This window comes from Chrysemys picta, chromosome 1 (assembly GCF_011386835.1).
Source record: "Chrysemys picta bellii isolate R12L10 chromosome 1, ASM1138683v2, whole genome shotgun sequence".
Lineage (NCBI taxonomy): Eukaryota > Metazoa > Chordata > Testudines > Emydidae > Chrysemys > Chrysemys picta.
The window spans coordinates 5,800,143-5,815,749 of NC_088791.1; the positions used below are offsets into that span (position 1 = coordinate 5,800,143).

Here is a 15,607-nt window from a genome sequence, read left to right on the forward strand (position 1 = left end):
CTCTCCTGTTAATTCATCCCAGAATGAGGTTTGCTTCTTTTGCAAGTGTTACACTGACCCCGAGATCCCTTCCCGCAGTTCTCCCTCCTAGGCAGTCATTGCCCAGTTTGTGTGTGTGCAACGGATTGTTCCTTCCCATGTGGAGTACTTGGCATTTGTCCTTATTGAATTTCATCCTCTTTACTTCAGATCATTTCTCCAGTTTGGCCAGATCATTTTGAATTTTAATCCTGTCCTCCAAAGCACTTGCAACCCTTCCTGGCCTGGTAGCGTCTGCAAACTCTGTAAGTCCAGTATCAGAGGGGTAGCCGTGTTAGTCTGGATCTGTAAAGAGCGACAGAGAGTCCTGTGGCACCTTATAGACTAACAGGCGTATTGGAGCATAAGTTTTCGCATCTGAGGAAGTGGGTATTCACCCACGAAAGCTCATGCTCCAAAACATCTGTTAGTCTATACGGTGCCACAGGACTCTCTGTCGCTCTTTACCAACTCTGTAAGTACTCTATGCTTTTATCTAATCATCAATGAAGATATTAAACAGAACCGGACCCAGAACTGATCCCTGCGGGACCCCACTCGATTTATCCTTCCAGGTGACTGTGAACCACGGATAACTACTCGCTGGGAACGGTTTTCAAACAGTTCTGCACCCACTTTATAGCCGCTCGAGCTAGATAGTATTTCCCTAGTTTGTTTAGGAGGTCACAGAGACAGCATCAAAAGCCTTTCTAAAGTCAAGGTATACCACATGTATCTAATCTATCTATCCCCATCTCTCTGTCCACACCCCTCGTAGTGCTGCGTTAACACTGCACTGGCTGCCTTGGGACTGTCCCCAGCGCCTGGCGTGAGTGTGCAAAGGGCGCGGAGTATTTCTGGCTGCTGATGCCGACCCGCTCTGACTCGGCCCTTATTAATAGCGGCCCCGGCTCGGGTTCCCGCTGCTCCCGGTCATTCAGGCATCCCAGGCGGGCGGCTGCAGAGACGCTCACCCATCCCCCACTGAGCATGGAGCTCCCCTCCCCCAGGGCCCTGCTCTGGACTCTCCTTGATGAACCCAATGCTGGGACTGCAGCCTGAAGATAACGGTTGGGGGGGGGGGTTAGCTGGGGCTTGAATCCACTGGGCCCATTCCAGCCTCCTGGTACCTCCCTGTCCAGGCCCCTCCCCAACACAGTCCCCCACCCCACCCCAATAGCCAGCCCTGGAGGGGGGCAGTCAGGCCAAGCTCGCCACTGTACAGAGGGGAAACTGAGGCACAGTGCAGGGGAGGTGATCGACCAGAGGTCACCCAGCAAACCAGGAATAGAACCCAGGAGCCCTGGCCACGGATCCCCTGCTTAGTCCACTAGCCCGTGCGGCCTCTCTCACTAGCCTCCACCCCGGTGGGCCGGCCACCTGCTGCCGGGAGAACACCGCGCCCCGTTCTGGGGGCCAGGTGGTGAAAGGCTGTGGGACGATTGCAGAGGGTGCAGAGCAGAGTCGTGGAAGTGAGTCAAGGCTGGAGAAAATCGGTGTCAGTCAGCGGCTGAAGGGACCTCGGTGGGTCCAGCACACCCAAAGGAGAGCGGGCGGTGATTGGATGACCGGGCCGGAGGCCGTCCATGGGGAGAAACTCTGAGCTGGTGGGGAAAGGTGGCACGAGAGCCCCAGCCGGGCGCTGGAGCTGGACCAATTCAAATCAGAAACCGGGCACTGCGGGATTCGCCATCTCGGGAGAGCTCCCTGGCTTTGGGTCCTCACATGACGCCGCGCTTGGGGATACTGCCGGGCAGCCCCCCTCTCTCTGGTCTGGCTCCCATTGGGCCCCGGCTCCTCGTCCCCACCCCATGGAGAGGACACGCCTGGGGCAGCGGGCACAGAGCAAGCACAAGGCGCCATCTCTTGCGTGGAGCTGATCTGGGGAACTCCTTGCTGCAGGGGATGCTGCTGCTGGATAGCGTTCAGAGCTGGGCAGCCTAGGATAAGGTCAAAGCTCAGGCTGATCGCTGCAGGGCTCTCCTCACTCTGTACCACGCTGGCCAGGGCTAGACCCCCCCTCAAGTCTCCGTGGGTTGATGGCCTGCTTCAGTGCCACAGGGTGGGAGACGTGGGGCTGGTGTGGCCTGGAAACTCAGCCCCGGGCCTACCTGGGAGGCAGCGTCTCTCACACAGGGCAGGGTGGTGTTTGCTCCATGGCATTGGGCAGACGGTGCCCAGATCCTCCAGCACCTGCTTGGCCACTGTGTCTGATCCTTGCCCGCCCAGGGGGGCTCATCTCCCAGCCCCTGGGGGCCACCCAGGCAGCTCGGACCTGGGGCTGGCTGATCCCCTGCGGACTGAGTGCAGGGCCTGGGAGCTGGGGGTGCCCTGCTGTCTGTCCGTCCATCCACCCCTGAGCTGGGGGAGCTGCGGCCTCATGGCAAGGGGATCGGCTGGGCTGTCAGGCGCTCGGCCGGCTGCTCATTTGTTCCGGTTCTTTGCTCGGCTGGGTCGATGGAGCACCAGCCGGGGGGTCACCTTGGCTCTGAAATACCGACAGGCCCATTTCTGGCTCCAGCATCTGCCACCAAGGCGCTCAGCGCCCTTGGCAAGCAATCCGTTCCCCCAGCAAGGGCGGCCAGCGGGATGGGTCCCTGTATCGCAGCTGGGGAAACCAAGGCAGAGTGTGCGGAGGACTCCCCCAGAGCGGGGAATAGAATCCAGGCATCCTGACCCCCACCACCCTCCTGCTCTAACCATCAGACCTCACTCCCCTCCACAAGCCAGGGATAGAACCCAGGTGTCCTGACCCCCCTGCTCTAACCACCAGACCCCCCTCCGCTCCACAAGCCAGGGATAGCACCCAGGTGTCCTGACCCCCCTGCTCTAACCACCAGACCCCACTCCCCTCCACAAGCCAGGGATGGAACCCAGGTGTCCTGACCCCCCTGCTCTAACCACCAGACCGCACTCCCCTCCACAAGCCAGCTCTAACCACTACACTTCACTGCCTCCTGCCCCCATGTACTGTACAGCACCTGGATAGTTTCCTAATTCCATCCTACCCCATTCCTTCTAGCCATCCCCTGGGGGTGACTGTAGTCACCACCTGCCAGCTCTGGGGGGGTGGCAGAGCAGCCCCAGGCCCCTGCGGCCATGGCACTGGGAGGCCCGCTGCCCTTTGCTGTAGCCGGGCACACGCTGGCTCTCCATGGGCGGGAAGGTTCCAGGGGCTGGCGGGGAGCCGGGAGATCGGAGGGGCTGGGTAACGAGGCAGGGCCAGGTGATGATTCATGGCCTGGTCACAGGAGCCGCTTTAAACCCGAGCTGCTGTCTGAGTGAGAAACCGGAACTGACGGGGACACTTGGTCCCCGCTGGCTGTGAGCCGATGCCCCACGCCTGGGCCCCCCACCCTTGCCCTGGGGATGTTTGTTATCCCTACTAATGGCCAGGCCTGTCCGGCCCCCCCGCTCAGCTCTTGGCCTGCATTCCATCTTGTGGCAAGGAGTTCCACAGGCCAACTCTGCCTTGTGTAAACAAGGGTGTCGTTTGCCCCCTGCCAATGTTGTCAATGCCCCCTCCTCTTCATTTCCTCTCCAAACTCCAGCCTGGACGTTTCCCTTGCTAGACCCCTGTCCCTGGACCCCCTCTCTTTGCAGCCCAGGGGAAGCTGTTCCGGGCAGGTAGCATCGCAAACTCGGGGCGGTTACACAAGCAAACACAAGAGGTGATGGTGGGCTGGGCAGAGACATGCACAGCCGAGGTCAGAGGGAGGCAGGGCTGGGCAGCGGGAGCTGAGGAGCAGGAGTGGGCCCTGGGGCCAGAAGCAGGGTGCAGGGCTGAGGCTGGGTGGGCGGCGAGGCCAGGGCCAGGCGGCGAGGGAGGGCAGGGCTGCGATGCCAGGGGGTGCAGCGGTGGGCGCGGGCGGGCTGACGCGCTCATGGGCACGCACTGGCGGCCGGGAGCTGGGCTGGGGGAGGAAGGGAACACAGGACCGGACAAGACTCCTGGGTCACTCCAGCCCCGTTGCGCGATCCCCTTCCCACATCTCCCCGCCTCCAGCTGCAGGCCGGTTCATTCCTCGCCCCACGGGAGGCTGATCCCTGGGGTGAGAACCCACCTCTTGTTGCCAGTTTCAGCTCCCTCCTGGCCAGTTATTTGGTCCTGAGCCGCCTCTGTCCTTTAGCTTCACCGGCTCTCCCTGTCCCTGCTGTTTACCCCGGTCCCCCCCTCCCAGGCATGCCCACTCTCCTTTCATGAGCCAGGCCCCCTCCCAGCCCTTGTCCGCCCCCACGCAGCCGGCTCTCCCGAACGCGGCTGAGCCGCACTGCATGCAGGACATCTGGCCGGTGCCTTGTCCGACGGCACGAACCCGGCCCCACCTCGGCTGGAAATGCCTCCCCGGTGCCCCCGAGGGGCTGCCCGTCAGCCTGTGACCGACGCGCACCAGGTCTCTCTCACCTAAGGAGCCCCCAGCCCAGAGCAGAAACCCCTGTAATTCAAGGGTGTCCCTTGCACGCCCTCCCCTTGAGTTTCAACCCCTTTCAGATCCTCCAGGGGTTTGGCCCGTCGGCAGCCACCAATGCTGGCCACCCCACGGGAGGAGCTGCCCTGGCCCCCCACGAGCAGGGCCCCGGGGATGCGCAGTGGGGAGGCTCTGGGTCTGTGCGGCAGAGCTGTGGCGTCTCTCACACACTCACGCCCCCGCCCGGGCCCATCACCCCAGTGGCCAGCTTTACGCAGTCTCTAGGGCGCAGATGTGGTAAGGAACGAGCCGGAGCAGGAACGAACGGTTCCCAGGGCATCCCTGCCCCTAGGAGCTCAGCGGGGCCGTGGGGAGGAGATGGGATGACATGGGGGGGGGGGGGCATTCAGACACTCCGTGTGCTTTGTCCCTTGAGGAAACAGCCTGATATTCTATCCGCTCTGATTCAGGCCTGGGTGACCAGGCGGGTTATTTCTAGCCAGGAGAACTGGGTCGAATGCAATCTGCTGCCTCGGGGGTTGTGCTGCCAGCCAAGCCGGGGCGGGCCGAGCGGAACGCCCACCACACGCCAGTATCCCGTCCGCCAGGGACGGACCCCGCCGCGGCACGTGGGGGGTGGCTCCCACTGGGCTCAAACTAGCACGCGGGAAGAGACGGGAAAAGGGCAGGGCTGAAAGGGGAGAAACCTGCGCCAAACTCAGCAGGGGAGCTGGGGGTGGGGAGTGGGTGTGCCACTGACATCCTGCCAGCATTCACCTGGGGGCGGGGGGAGCCCCACCACATGACATGGGAACCCCCCCAGCGCCCGGGATCCCATGGCCAGCCCCAGAGCACAGGGAACAGGCAGAACAACTGTGGTGAACTGTGGCGGGAGGATCCTTGGTGGGCCGGGGCCATTCCTGCCTGGCAAAGTTGCTGGTTAACGACTCCTGCTCCTCCCTGGCAGCCGGACTTCCGGCCCCGTGACCCCGGCAAGGCCCGCTAGCAGGCGGGAGTGGCCCTGACGCCCCACGTGGGGCCCCGAGAGAGGCGCCAGGCCCATGTGCCCATCAAGAACTCAAAAGCCTCAGGTTCCCCATGTCCCAGGAGCGGCGCTGGTGTTATTGGAGACGTTGCCAGGGGTCTAGGAGATGCCCAGATGCCCCCTGCAACCTTAGGGGTTGGCCACCAGCTCCGGTGCCTTTCCCCTCCCCCCGCCCCGGGAAAGAGAGTAGCTGCACGGGGTCCAGTCCCCTGTGCTGGGCTGCCCACCCTGTGCCAGTGACGCGAGAGCTGTTTACCCGGCGTGGGAGCCGCTCACCAGGGGCGGGAGCCGTTTACCAGACCCCACAGCTGTTTACTGGGAGTGGGAGCTGTTTACCCCCGCACGGGAATTGTTTACCCTCGGGTGGGAGCCGTTTACCCTTGGGCAAGAGTGGGAGCTGTTTACCAGGGGTAGGAGCCGTTTACCAGGGGCGGGAGTGTGGAAGCTATTTACCGGGCACGGGAGCTGTTTACCCCCCACGTGGGAGCTGTTTACCGGGGCGGGAGTGGGAGCTGTTTACCAGGGTGGGAGTGGGAGCTGTTTACCAGGTGTGGGAGCTATTTACCCCGTGTGGGAGCCGTTTACTGGGCGTGGGAGCCGTTTATCAGGCCCCATAGCGGTTTACCGGGCATGGGAGCCGTTTACCGGGCGTGGGAGCTGTTTACCCCAGGCGTGGAAGCCGTTTACCGGGTCCCGTAGCTGTTTACTGGGCGTGGGAGCCGTTTACCAAGGGAGGGAGTGTGGAAGCTGTTTACCAGGCATGGGAGCTGCTCACCAGGGGTGGGAGCCATTTACCAGGCCCCACAGCTGTTTACCCCCACGTGGGAGCTGTTTACCAGGCCCCATAGCTGTTTATCAGGTGTGGGATCTGTTTACAAGGGGCAGGAGTGGGAGCTGTTTACTGGGGCGGGAGTGGGAGCTGTTTACCAGGTGTGGGAGCTATTTACCCCGTGCGGGAGCCGTTTACCGGGTGTAGGAGCCGTTTATCGGGCCCTGTAGCTGTTTACTGGGTGTGGGAGCCGTTTACCGGGCGTGGGAGCCGTTTACCGGGTGAGGCCCCGGCCACGCTGTCGGACCTGAGCCGTCCCATTGCTCAGCCGGCCGGCCAGGCTCCGCGTCACGTCACGCATCGAGCTGCGGGCTCACTGTGACCACACAGCTCATGGGTTATTCTGAGCGGCGCATCATGAGAGAAATATGAACCTCCGGGCTCCCTGCCCCCTCCCGCGCTCCGGGCCCGTCCCCTCCCCCGCGGCTCGCCAGGGCTTTCCATGAGAGGGCTTTTTCTGAGCGCTGAGCACACACGGCCGCACTCTAGCACCTTCCACCAGGATCCCCAAGCGCTGGGCGCTCACCTGAATGAATGAAGTCCGGCCCGCCCGCCCACGTGGGTCTGGGATCCCCCCCTCCGAGTGACAGATGGGGAAACTGAGGCACGGAGTGACACAGAGCAAAGCCCTGTGTGCAGCCAGCCGGGGGCCAGAACTCCAGGTGCTCATCTTTGGTCCCCCCTCCAGGCCCACATGCCCGGCCCCACTTCTTCCTATGGTGCCTCCCGGCGACCGGGGTCCTTCGGCGGTTGGGGGGGGGGGGTGCAGGGGGCCTCCTCCCATTGTCTACAAGGAGCGAGGATCCTCCCCTCCCCCTGGTTTGGGGCAGGTTAAAAATAGCAGCCAGATGTCCCCGGCGTCAGCCCGGGGGGGCGGGGGCCGAGCCAATCCCAACCCCCCGCTATCCTTAGCGCCCAATCGCCGGCCCGGGCGTTATCTCCGCGGGGAGGAAGAGAAAGTTCCTGCTCGGCTCTTACTTGTATATGGTCAGGGCCCGGCATTCCTGGGAGTCCTGCGTCCTGACGCGGGGCCCGGGGGGGCGGGCGGGAGGCGGCCCCTTAAAACCCCCCGGCGCGGGGCCGCCGCTTCACTGGGGCGCACCCGGGAGCCGCCGGCACAGCCCCACTCGCGACCGCCGCGCACGGGGAGAGCCCACGCGTGGGGCAGGAGCTCGCCGCGGGGGCCGCTCAGTTCCCCCCTCCTCCTTCCCGGGCCGGTCAGTCCCCCCGTTCCCGGGCCGGTGAGTTCCCCCGTTCCCGGGCCGGCGAGCCCCCCGCGCGGCGGAGATGAACAGCCACAGCTGCCCCGAGGCGCCGGCGGCCGGCGAGGAGGCGGAGGAGATGCCGGCCACGGAGAAGGACCTGGCGGAGGACGCGCCCTGGAAGAAGATCCAGCAGAACACGTTCACCCGCTGGTGCAACGAGCACCTCAAGTGCGTGCACAAGCGCCTGGGCGACCTGCAGCGCGACCTGGGCGACGGGCTGCGGCTCATCGCGCTGCTGGAGGTGCTGAGCCAGAAGCGCATGTACCGCAAGTACCACGCGCGCCCCAACTTCCGCCAGATGAAGCTGGAGAACGTGTCGGTGGCGCTGGAGTTCCTGGAGCGGGAGCACATCAAGCTGGTGTCCATCGGTGAGTCCGGGCGGAGGGACACGCCCACGGCGCCGAGTGTGCCCCCGACACGCCCCTCACACCCGCAGTGTATGGTGTGCCCCCTGGCCCGCCTGCTCACGCTCGCGCCGCCGAGTGTGCCCCCTGGCACGCCTGCTCACACTTGTGTCGCCGAGTGTGCCCCCTGGCACGCCTGCTCATGCTCGTGTCGCCGAGTGTGCCCCTGACCCACTGCGCCTACACCCCCACTCATGCTCACAGCACCGAGTGTGCCCCTGACATGCCCACTGTGCCGAGTGTGCCCCTGACACGCCTGCTCACACCCAGTGTGGGGTGTGCCCCTGATACACCCACTCAAACTCACAGCGCTAAGTGTGCCCCTGACATGCCCACTCACACCCACTGATCTGCACGTTCCTGACACACTCACTCATACCCACTCATCTGAGTGTGCCACGGACAGCATGTGCCATTGACACACCGCTCGCACTCACTGATCTGCACATGCCGCTGACACACCCACTCACAGTCACCAATCTGCATGTGCCCCTGACACACTCACATACTGATCTGTGTGTGCCACTGACCTCTCCCTCACGCACTCTGATCTGTGTGTCAGACACACTCACCCATACACTGATCTGTCACACACTGTGTTCTGTCTCTGACACCCCTGCACAAACCCTGATCTGAGTGTGCCACTGACACCCCCCCTCACACTCACTGATTGGTGTGGTGCCACTGACATTCCCCCCCACTGATCTGCGTGTCAGACACACTCAACCCACTCACCCACACACTGATCTGTCACACACTGTGTTCTGTCTCTGACACCCCTGCACAAACCCTGATCTGAGCGTGCCACTGACACACCCCCTCACACTCACTGATTGGTGTGGTGCCATTGACATTCCCCCCCACTGATCTGCGTGTCAGACACACTCAACCCACTCACCCACACACTGATCTGTCACACACTGTGCTCTTTCTGGCACACACCCTCACACCCACTGATCTGCCTGTGACCCTGACACACCTGCTCACACACAGTGATCTGTGTGCCCCTTACACACTCAATTACACCAAGGGGTCTCAAACTGGGGGTCGGGACCCCTCAGGGGGTCGTGAGGTTACTATGTGGGGTGTCGCGAGCTGTCAGCCTCCACCCCAAACCCTGCTTGCCTCCAGCATTTATAATGGTGTTAAATATATAAACAAGTGTTTTTAATTTATAAGGGGGGGGGGGTCGTACTCAGAGACTTGCTGTGTGACAGGCGTCACCAGTACAGAAGTTTGAGAATCACTGACTTAAACTGATATGTATGTGACACTGACACACCTACTCACACCTGCTACTTTCTCTCACAACGTGTTGTCGCTCACATCCACTGATCTGTGGGTGTCCCTGACACACCTGCTCACACACAGGGATCTGTGTGCCCCCGACACACTCACTCATCCTGATCTGTGTGTGACACTGATACATTCGTACCCCACACCCGCTGGTCCCTGCATGTCACTAACACACACACTGATCTATGTGTGTCACAAATGCCCTTGTTCCCCTTACACACACACACACAGATCTCTCTCGCACACTGTGCTCTGTCACTGACACACCCACTGATCTCTGGGGCCCTGACACACATACCGATTTCCCCACCCCCTGATCCCTTCACATGGCGCTGAGTTGATTGGACACAGACACACTGAAGCCGATGGCCCCCTTACACACGCGCTTTCTCTCCCCTAGACACACACTGCTCACACTGCGCCCTGACCCCCAGCTCTCGCCCCCCACGCTGATCTCACACGTACACCCCCGAGGTCTCTCTCTCTCTCTCGCGCACACACACACAGCTGCTGCATCTCCCTGTTATGCAGTTCACTAGCAGGCCAGCCAAGTGCCCTGGCTCGGAGAGGTCAATTCCGGGCCCAGGCGGCTGATTCTCCTGTCCTGGTTTTGCTTGTGTGTGTTTGGTGGGACAGTGACACTCTTGGGGGGGGGGGGTGGGGCTCCCCATACCAGCCTCCCAACCCCCCCCCCCCCGCCAAGAGTTTGCCCCAGCAGGCTGGGCAGCGAGGCAGATGCAGGCAGCAGGAGGCCAGCGTGGGGGCCCGGCGCTTGCTGCCCGTTGCTGTGTGGGAGCTGGCCCAGGGAATGAAGGGGATTAGCCGGCTGGAGCCACACGGGCAGGAAGGAAAAACAAACGATTCTGAGGGTCCCGGCTCTCACAGCCCCCGCTGGGAACCCGCCGGGCCCCTGGGGGAAAGCTGCCCGGGGCAGGATCAGAACCAGGCCCCCATCTCTGTGCAGGGGGCTCCTGTTCTCTGATCTCCCCCCCCCCCGGCTAGCTCCACCCCACCTGGCAAGGGGCGAGGGTCTCCCCCGTGACAGGCGGCACCCAGCTGGGATACAGACCTGGGGGGGTGAGGGGAGACCTGTGCCTGCCCTATCCATTGGGGGGCATTGCCAGGCTGCCGCTGTGGGGCAGGGGGCATGGGGGCAAAGCGAGAGGGGGCAGCAAAGGGAGCTTTCTGGGCGGTCTGGGGCTTTGATTTGGTCAGCCTTCATAGGAGGGGAGGGAGGGAGTGTTTGGAGCAGCCTGCCCCCCCTCCTCCCCCCGCACACTTGTTCCCCAGCGTCTTTGAGCTCCCTGTCTGGCTCACAGAGCGAAGGGAAGGGCAGGGCTCACAGATCTGACCCATGGGGCTGTACAGCTGCGCGTGGAGCTAGCCCTGGCCTCCTGAGCAGAGAGGGGACCTCTCGAAGCGTGGGGCAGATCCAGCCCCACCTCTGGCCCTTGTTGTTTGCCCAGCGCTGGTTCCATAGGGGGCTCAGCCCTCAAACATGTGGCGTTGCCGTGCGGCGGTTAAACAGCTGCCACGTCCCACCCCAGAGGCAGCTGCATTCCGGCGCGGGGCGAGCGATTCCCCTGGGCCCAGAGCCGCTTGCGGAGGCAGCAGGCCACTGAGGGTCGGAGTGGCCGTTTGCGAAGCGCCACGGAGCTGCACCCACCCCCCCACCCCCCAACTGTCCATTTGTGATTTCATCCCTGCCTGAGCCAGGACAGAGCTTTGGCCCCTCGCCCAGGCCGGACCCACGCCGCCCCGCCCCGCCCGGCTTCCCTCTCACTCTGGAAAGTCCGAGGGGGTGGCTGCAGCCTGGCCCAGGCCCCCGCACAGGTCCCAGCCCAGGCCCGGCCGCGCTGAGAGCCCACGGCCTGGCCCCATTCTCCCTCCCGGGAGCCGGGCTCAGCCTGTGGAGTTAACCCTTTGGCGTCCAAAACGGGTTCCCTCCCCCGGCGATTGGGCACGGGGTTGCTGGGCCAGGGCAGATGTTGCGAGCTCTGGGCAGCTGGGATGGGAGCGAGTGAGAGCAGCCAGGATGGGGTCTGGGCCCGGGAGGGCTGCCTGCAGGGTGGGGCCGAGAGCGGCTGGGGACACCCCAGGGAACTGGTGCTGCCTGACATGCCCCCTCCGCCCCGCCCTGGTGTGGGGCTCGCTCCCTCTGGCTAGCTGGGGGGCAGGCAGGCTGGCTGGGCTACGGGAATGTTGCTGAGGGGCTGGGCTGGGGGGTGTCTGCAGGCCGCTGGCACTGGAGGTTACTGGGGGCTGAGACGGTGGGCAGGTGATGGTGGGTGAATGGTTGTGGGATGTATAAGGTGGGCTGTGCCCAGCGTACAAGCAGGGGGTGGGGATGAACTTTGTACCCAGGGGGGGCTGCGTCCAGGGGCACTGGGGGGAGTGACTGGTTGTGGGGTTTGTACCTGGGGCTGGGCTGTTCCTCGGGGGGCAGGGGCCTGGGGGGAGTGACTAGTTGTGGGGTTTGTACCTGGGGTGAGCTGTGCCTGGGGGGTGAGTGGTTGTGGGGTTTGAACCTGGAGCTGGGCTGTGCCTGGGGGGGCAGGGGGCTGGAGAGGGTGACTGGTTGTGGGGTTTGTACCTGGGGTGGGCTGTGCCCGGGGGGGCAGGAGGCTAGGGGGTGGCCGCGGGAGCACGGCCTGGCTGCCCGGCCTCGGCCCCGGGGTCTTGTCGGGGGCGCCAGGCAGCTGGGGCTCTCAGGCGTGTCCCGGGGAGGCTGGGTGGGCAGCGCGGGGGGGAGGAGGCGGGGGGCTCTCAAGCGTGTCTGGGGGACGCTCGGGGCCAGTCCTCAGCACGATGGCCCCTGGGGCTGGCGGGGGGTGGAGACAACCCCCTCCCCAGGACAGCCGGTGCCTGGCTGGGGCGGGGCCCCAGCGTGGGGCCGGGCAGCAGCTGGCAGGGGCTGGGGGGGCCGGGGGAACATTCTCCGGCTAATCCCGCTGCCTGCTCCCATTGCCGGGCCCAGCCCCTGCTCGCTTGGGGCAGCTGTCATGAGCAGCTGAGCTCGGTTCATCTGCCCCAAACCCAGTCCCCCCTTCCCCCATCCCCGATCCCTCCAGGCCTGGCAGCTCCCCCTGCGCAGCCCAGGAGCCTGGGAGCTGCCGGGGGGGGGGCTGTTTGGGGGGAAGCTGGGGTGTGGTAGGGCAATGGGCAGAGTGGGTGCCAATGGGGCTGGGGGGGGAACAAATGTGGGGGTGTGGTCCCTGGGGACAGGTCAGGGACAGCAGGGGCGGGGTCACTGGGGAAGAGGCGGGGTCACTGGGGGCAGGGATGAACAGCAGGGGCGGGGTCACTGGGGAAGGGGGCGGGGTCACTGGGGGGTGGCTGGGACTGGCTGCTGGGATGGGGTCACGGGTCAGGGAACAGGTGGGTTACATCAGTGGGTCAAACAGAGGGACAATTTTGGGCACAACCCATTGGGGCGGGCTTGTGATGTCAGAGGAAACGGCCAATCAGCACACTGTTGACTGGTAGCTCATTGACATACTGCCCTCGGGTTGGTTCTCAAGCAGGGGGGGTGCGGTCGAGAGTTCGCAGGTTCTGGTGCCCAGCGTGGGGTCTGGGGACGGGTGAATCATGCAGCCCCTCTCCCCGGTAAGGGGCCAGTCCCACACGCCAGGGCTGACGCCTCCCGACATTGAAATACCTCCCCGGCTCCGTCCACCTGTCCGTCCAGCCGCCCGCCCGCTCCCACCCCGGCTCCGTCTGTCTGTCCGTCCAGCCGCCCGCCCGCTCCCACCCCAGCTCCTTCCATCCGTCCAGCCGCCCGCCCGCTCCCACCCCGACTCCGTCTGTCTGTCCGTCCAGCCGCCCGCCCACTCCCACCCCGGCTCTGTCTGTCCGTCCAGCCGCCCGCCCGCTCCCACCCTGGCTCTGTCCAGCTGCCCGCTCCCACCCCGGTTCCGTCTGTCCCTCCGTCCAGCCGCCCACCCGCTCCCACCCTGGCTCCGTCAGTCCCTCCCTCCATCCAGCCGCCCGCCCGCTCCCACCGCGGCTCCGTCCGTCTGTCTGTCCATCCAGTCCCTTCCCCAGTGACCCCACCCCTGCTGTTCATCCCCATCCACCCTCCCTGCCGCCACGGCTCTGCCTCCCGACCGGCTGTGCCAGCCAGCCGGGCCGTGGTGCAGTGCATGGGCAGGGCGGCTGTGGCAGACCCCCGGGACACAGCAGGCAGTGACCGCCGGCAGGGCGGCCCCTCCGGGAGGTGGCAGGGCCGGGCAGCTGCGTGTCCCCCAGTGAACCCCGTGGTCCAGGCCTGGGGCGGCCGGCACGGCTTCCTGCCGGGGCCTGGTGCCGGGAGGGGAGCCCTGCGGGAGGCCTCACGCCGCACATCAGGCCCCCTCCGCCCCCGGCTGCGCTCCCAGCCGCCCGCTGGCTCCCTCCAGCGCCGTGGTGAGCTCATCCCTCCGGAGACGGCGGGCTGGGCTGCTCCGCGCTGAGCTCAGGCGTCAGCAATGAGAGCGGTGGGGGGTGGCCGGAGCCGCGGGGCTGGGAAACCGAGCTTCTCGCTGGGGCTGTTTTCCCTGCTCGGAGCCCCGGGAAACCTCCCAGCCCCTCGGCCCGGGGACCCAGCGCCTCCTGCTGGCCCAGCGGTGCCGCAAAGCCCTCTGGGGGAAGGGTGGCAGGGTCCCCCCAGCCACCTGCCTGATCGCCCCCCTGCCTGGTGTAACTGAGCCTTGTAAACTCGTTACACGCATGGAGCTGGCGTGTCCAGGGGGGTTACGCCCCAGAGGGGGGCCCCTGTGCAGCCTCGGGTCTCTCCCCTCCTCTGGGGGGCTGGGCAGGGGGCAGAGCTTGTGGTGCTGGCGTGAGCACCTGCCAAGCGGGTGACGTGCTGGGATGGGATCAGCCGTCAGAAAGGCAGCAGCAGGGCGGGGCGGGGGGAGCCGGGCGGGCAGGGGACCCCACAGCTGGGCGCAGATGTTCGCCGTCTCCAGCCACCGCCCTGTCCTGGGGCGCGTTTTGGGGCCCCGTGGACGTGCCGTCCTGCGCACCGGCCCCTCCGATCCCGCCGCAGAACTGACCCCCCCCACCTTCCAATCCCCTGCAGGACCAGGGTGCTTCTGGGGGAGGTTGGGGGGATCCTCCTAGTGCGGGGACGGAAAAGGGGGATCTGAGTGTGGCCTGCCCCAGTCCCAAGGGCCTAGACATGGGGGTGAGGGTCGGACCAGAGCAGGTGTAGCTCAAGGGGGGCTGTTCCCCCCTCCAGGGATTTAAACCTGGTGCCCCTGGGTTTAAATCCCTGGGACACTGACCCCCTCTCTGCAAGGCTCCAAGCAATAACCACTGGGGAGGTGTGGGGGGATGCACAGGTCATTTTCAAACCCGGGTGCCTAACGCCCCAGCTGTGGGGTGCATCCCCTGGGGCGGGGGCTCGGCGGGCTGGGTGCAGGATCGGGCCCATGCTGCTCTGCTCAGACCCCTGGCAACATGGAACAAAGGAGCCAGTTTCTCAGCGTCCCCCCACCCCCCAGCTGCTGCCCCTCCTGGAGCCAACAGCTGAGCGGCTCCCTTTGGTGGACAAAGGCGGGGGGGGGCCTTGGGAACAGCAGCTGTTCCCCCCCCCCCCCCCCCGCCCAGCCCCTCTCCGAGCCAGAACAAATCAGGATTGGAGCCCTGGCACTGCGGCTGGCAGGGCTGGGCCGCTCTGGGCCAGTCTCTTGTCCCCCGCATCCCCCACAGTTGCCCCATCCAGGCCTGACCGCGGGGGTGCTCCCTGATCTCCCAGACCTGGCCCCCAGTTGCCAGAGAGGGACCAGCTCCCCCAGGTTTCCTCAAGGTCAGAGGCTGGCTGGGCAGGACGCCCGGCCTGCGCCAGGGACCCGGCCCCTCTGCGCCCGCTCAGCGGCCTCCCCCGCGCTCCCCTCCCCCCCACCCCCCGGGATCGATGGAGCCTGGCTGGGAACATCTGCAGCCCATTTCCTCCCTGGGCCAAATCCAATTGCTTTTTCCATGTCCACCGCCCCTCCCCCACCCGACGGGGGCCGCAGCGCAGAGCCCCCCGCCCCTGCCGAGCTTCCCAGCTCCCCTCACCCCCCTCATCTAGTGTCCCGGCTCCCCTCCCCACCCGCCGGAGGCCGCAGCGCAGAGCACCCCCGCCGAGCGTCCCGGCTCCCTTCCCCCCCTCACCTAGCATCCTGGCTCCCCTCCCCCACCTGCCGGGGGCCGCAGCACAGAGCCCCCCGCCCCTGCCGAGCGTCCCGGCTCCCTTCCCCCCCGTCACCTAGCGTCCTTGCTCCCTCCCCCCCTCACCCTTCTCACCTAGCATCCTGCCTCCCCTCCCCCACCCGTGGGGGGCTGCAGCGCAGTGCCCCCCGCCTAGCGTCCCG

The 15,607-nt window shown here is 65.3% G+C and overlaps 1 protein-coding gene across 4 annotated transcripts in view; it reads left to right on the plus strand.

The window, feature by feature from the left end:
- Positions 1-7,301: 7,301 nt before the first annotated feature.
- FLNC (filamin C) overlaps positions 7,302-15,607 on the plus strand; it is a 51,875-nt gene continuing 43,569 nt past the window's right edge. For 2 of the 4 annotated variants that reach the window (XM_065551861.1, XM_065551866.1), the window contains exon 1: positions 7,302-7,934. In XM_065551861.1, the coding sequence (XP_065407933.1) occupies positions 7,589-7,934 (346 nt within the window). In that variant the 5' untranslated portion in view covers positions 7,302-7,588. The remainder of the gene's footprint in view (positions 7,935-15,607) is intronic. The other 2 variants (XM_065551872.1, XM_065551880.1) reach the window with 1 other exon arrangement.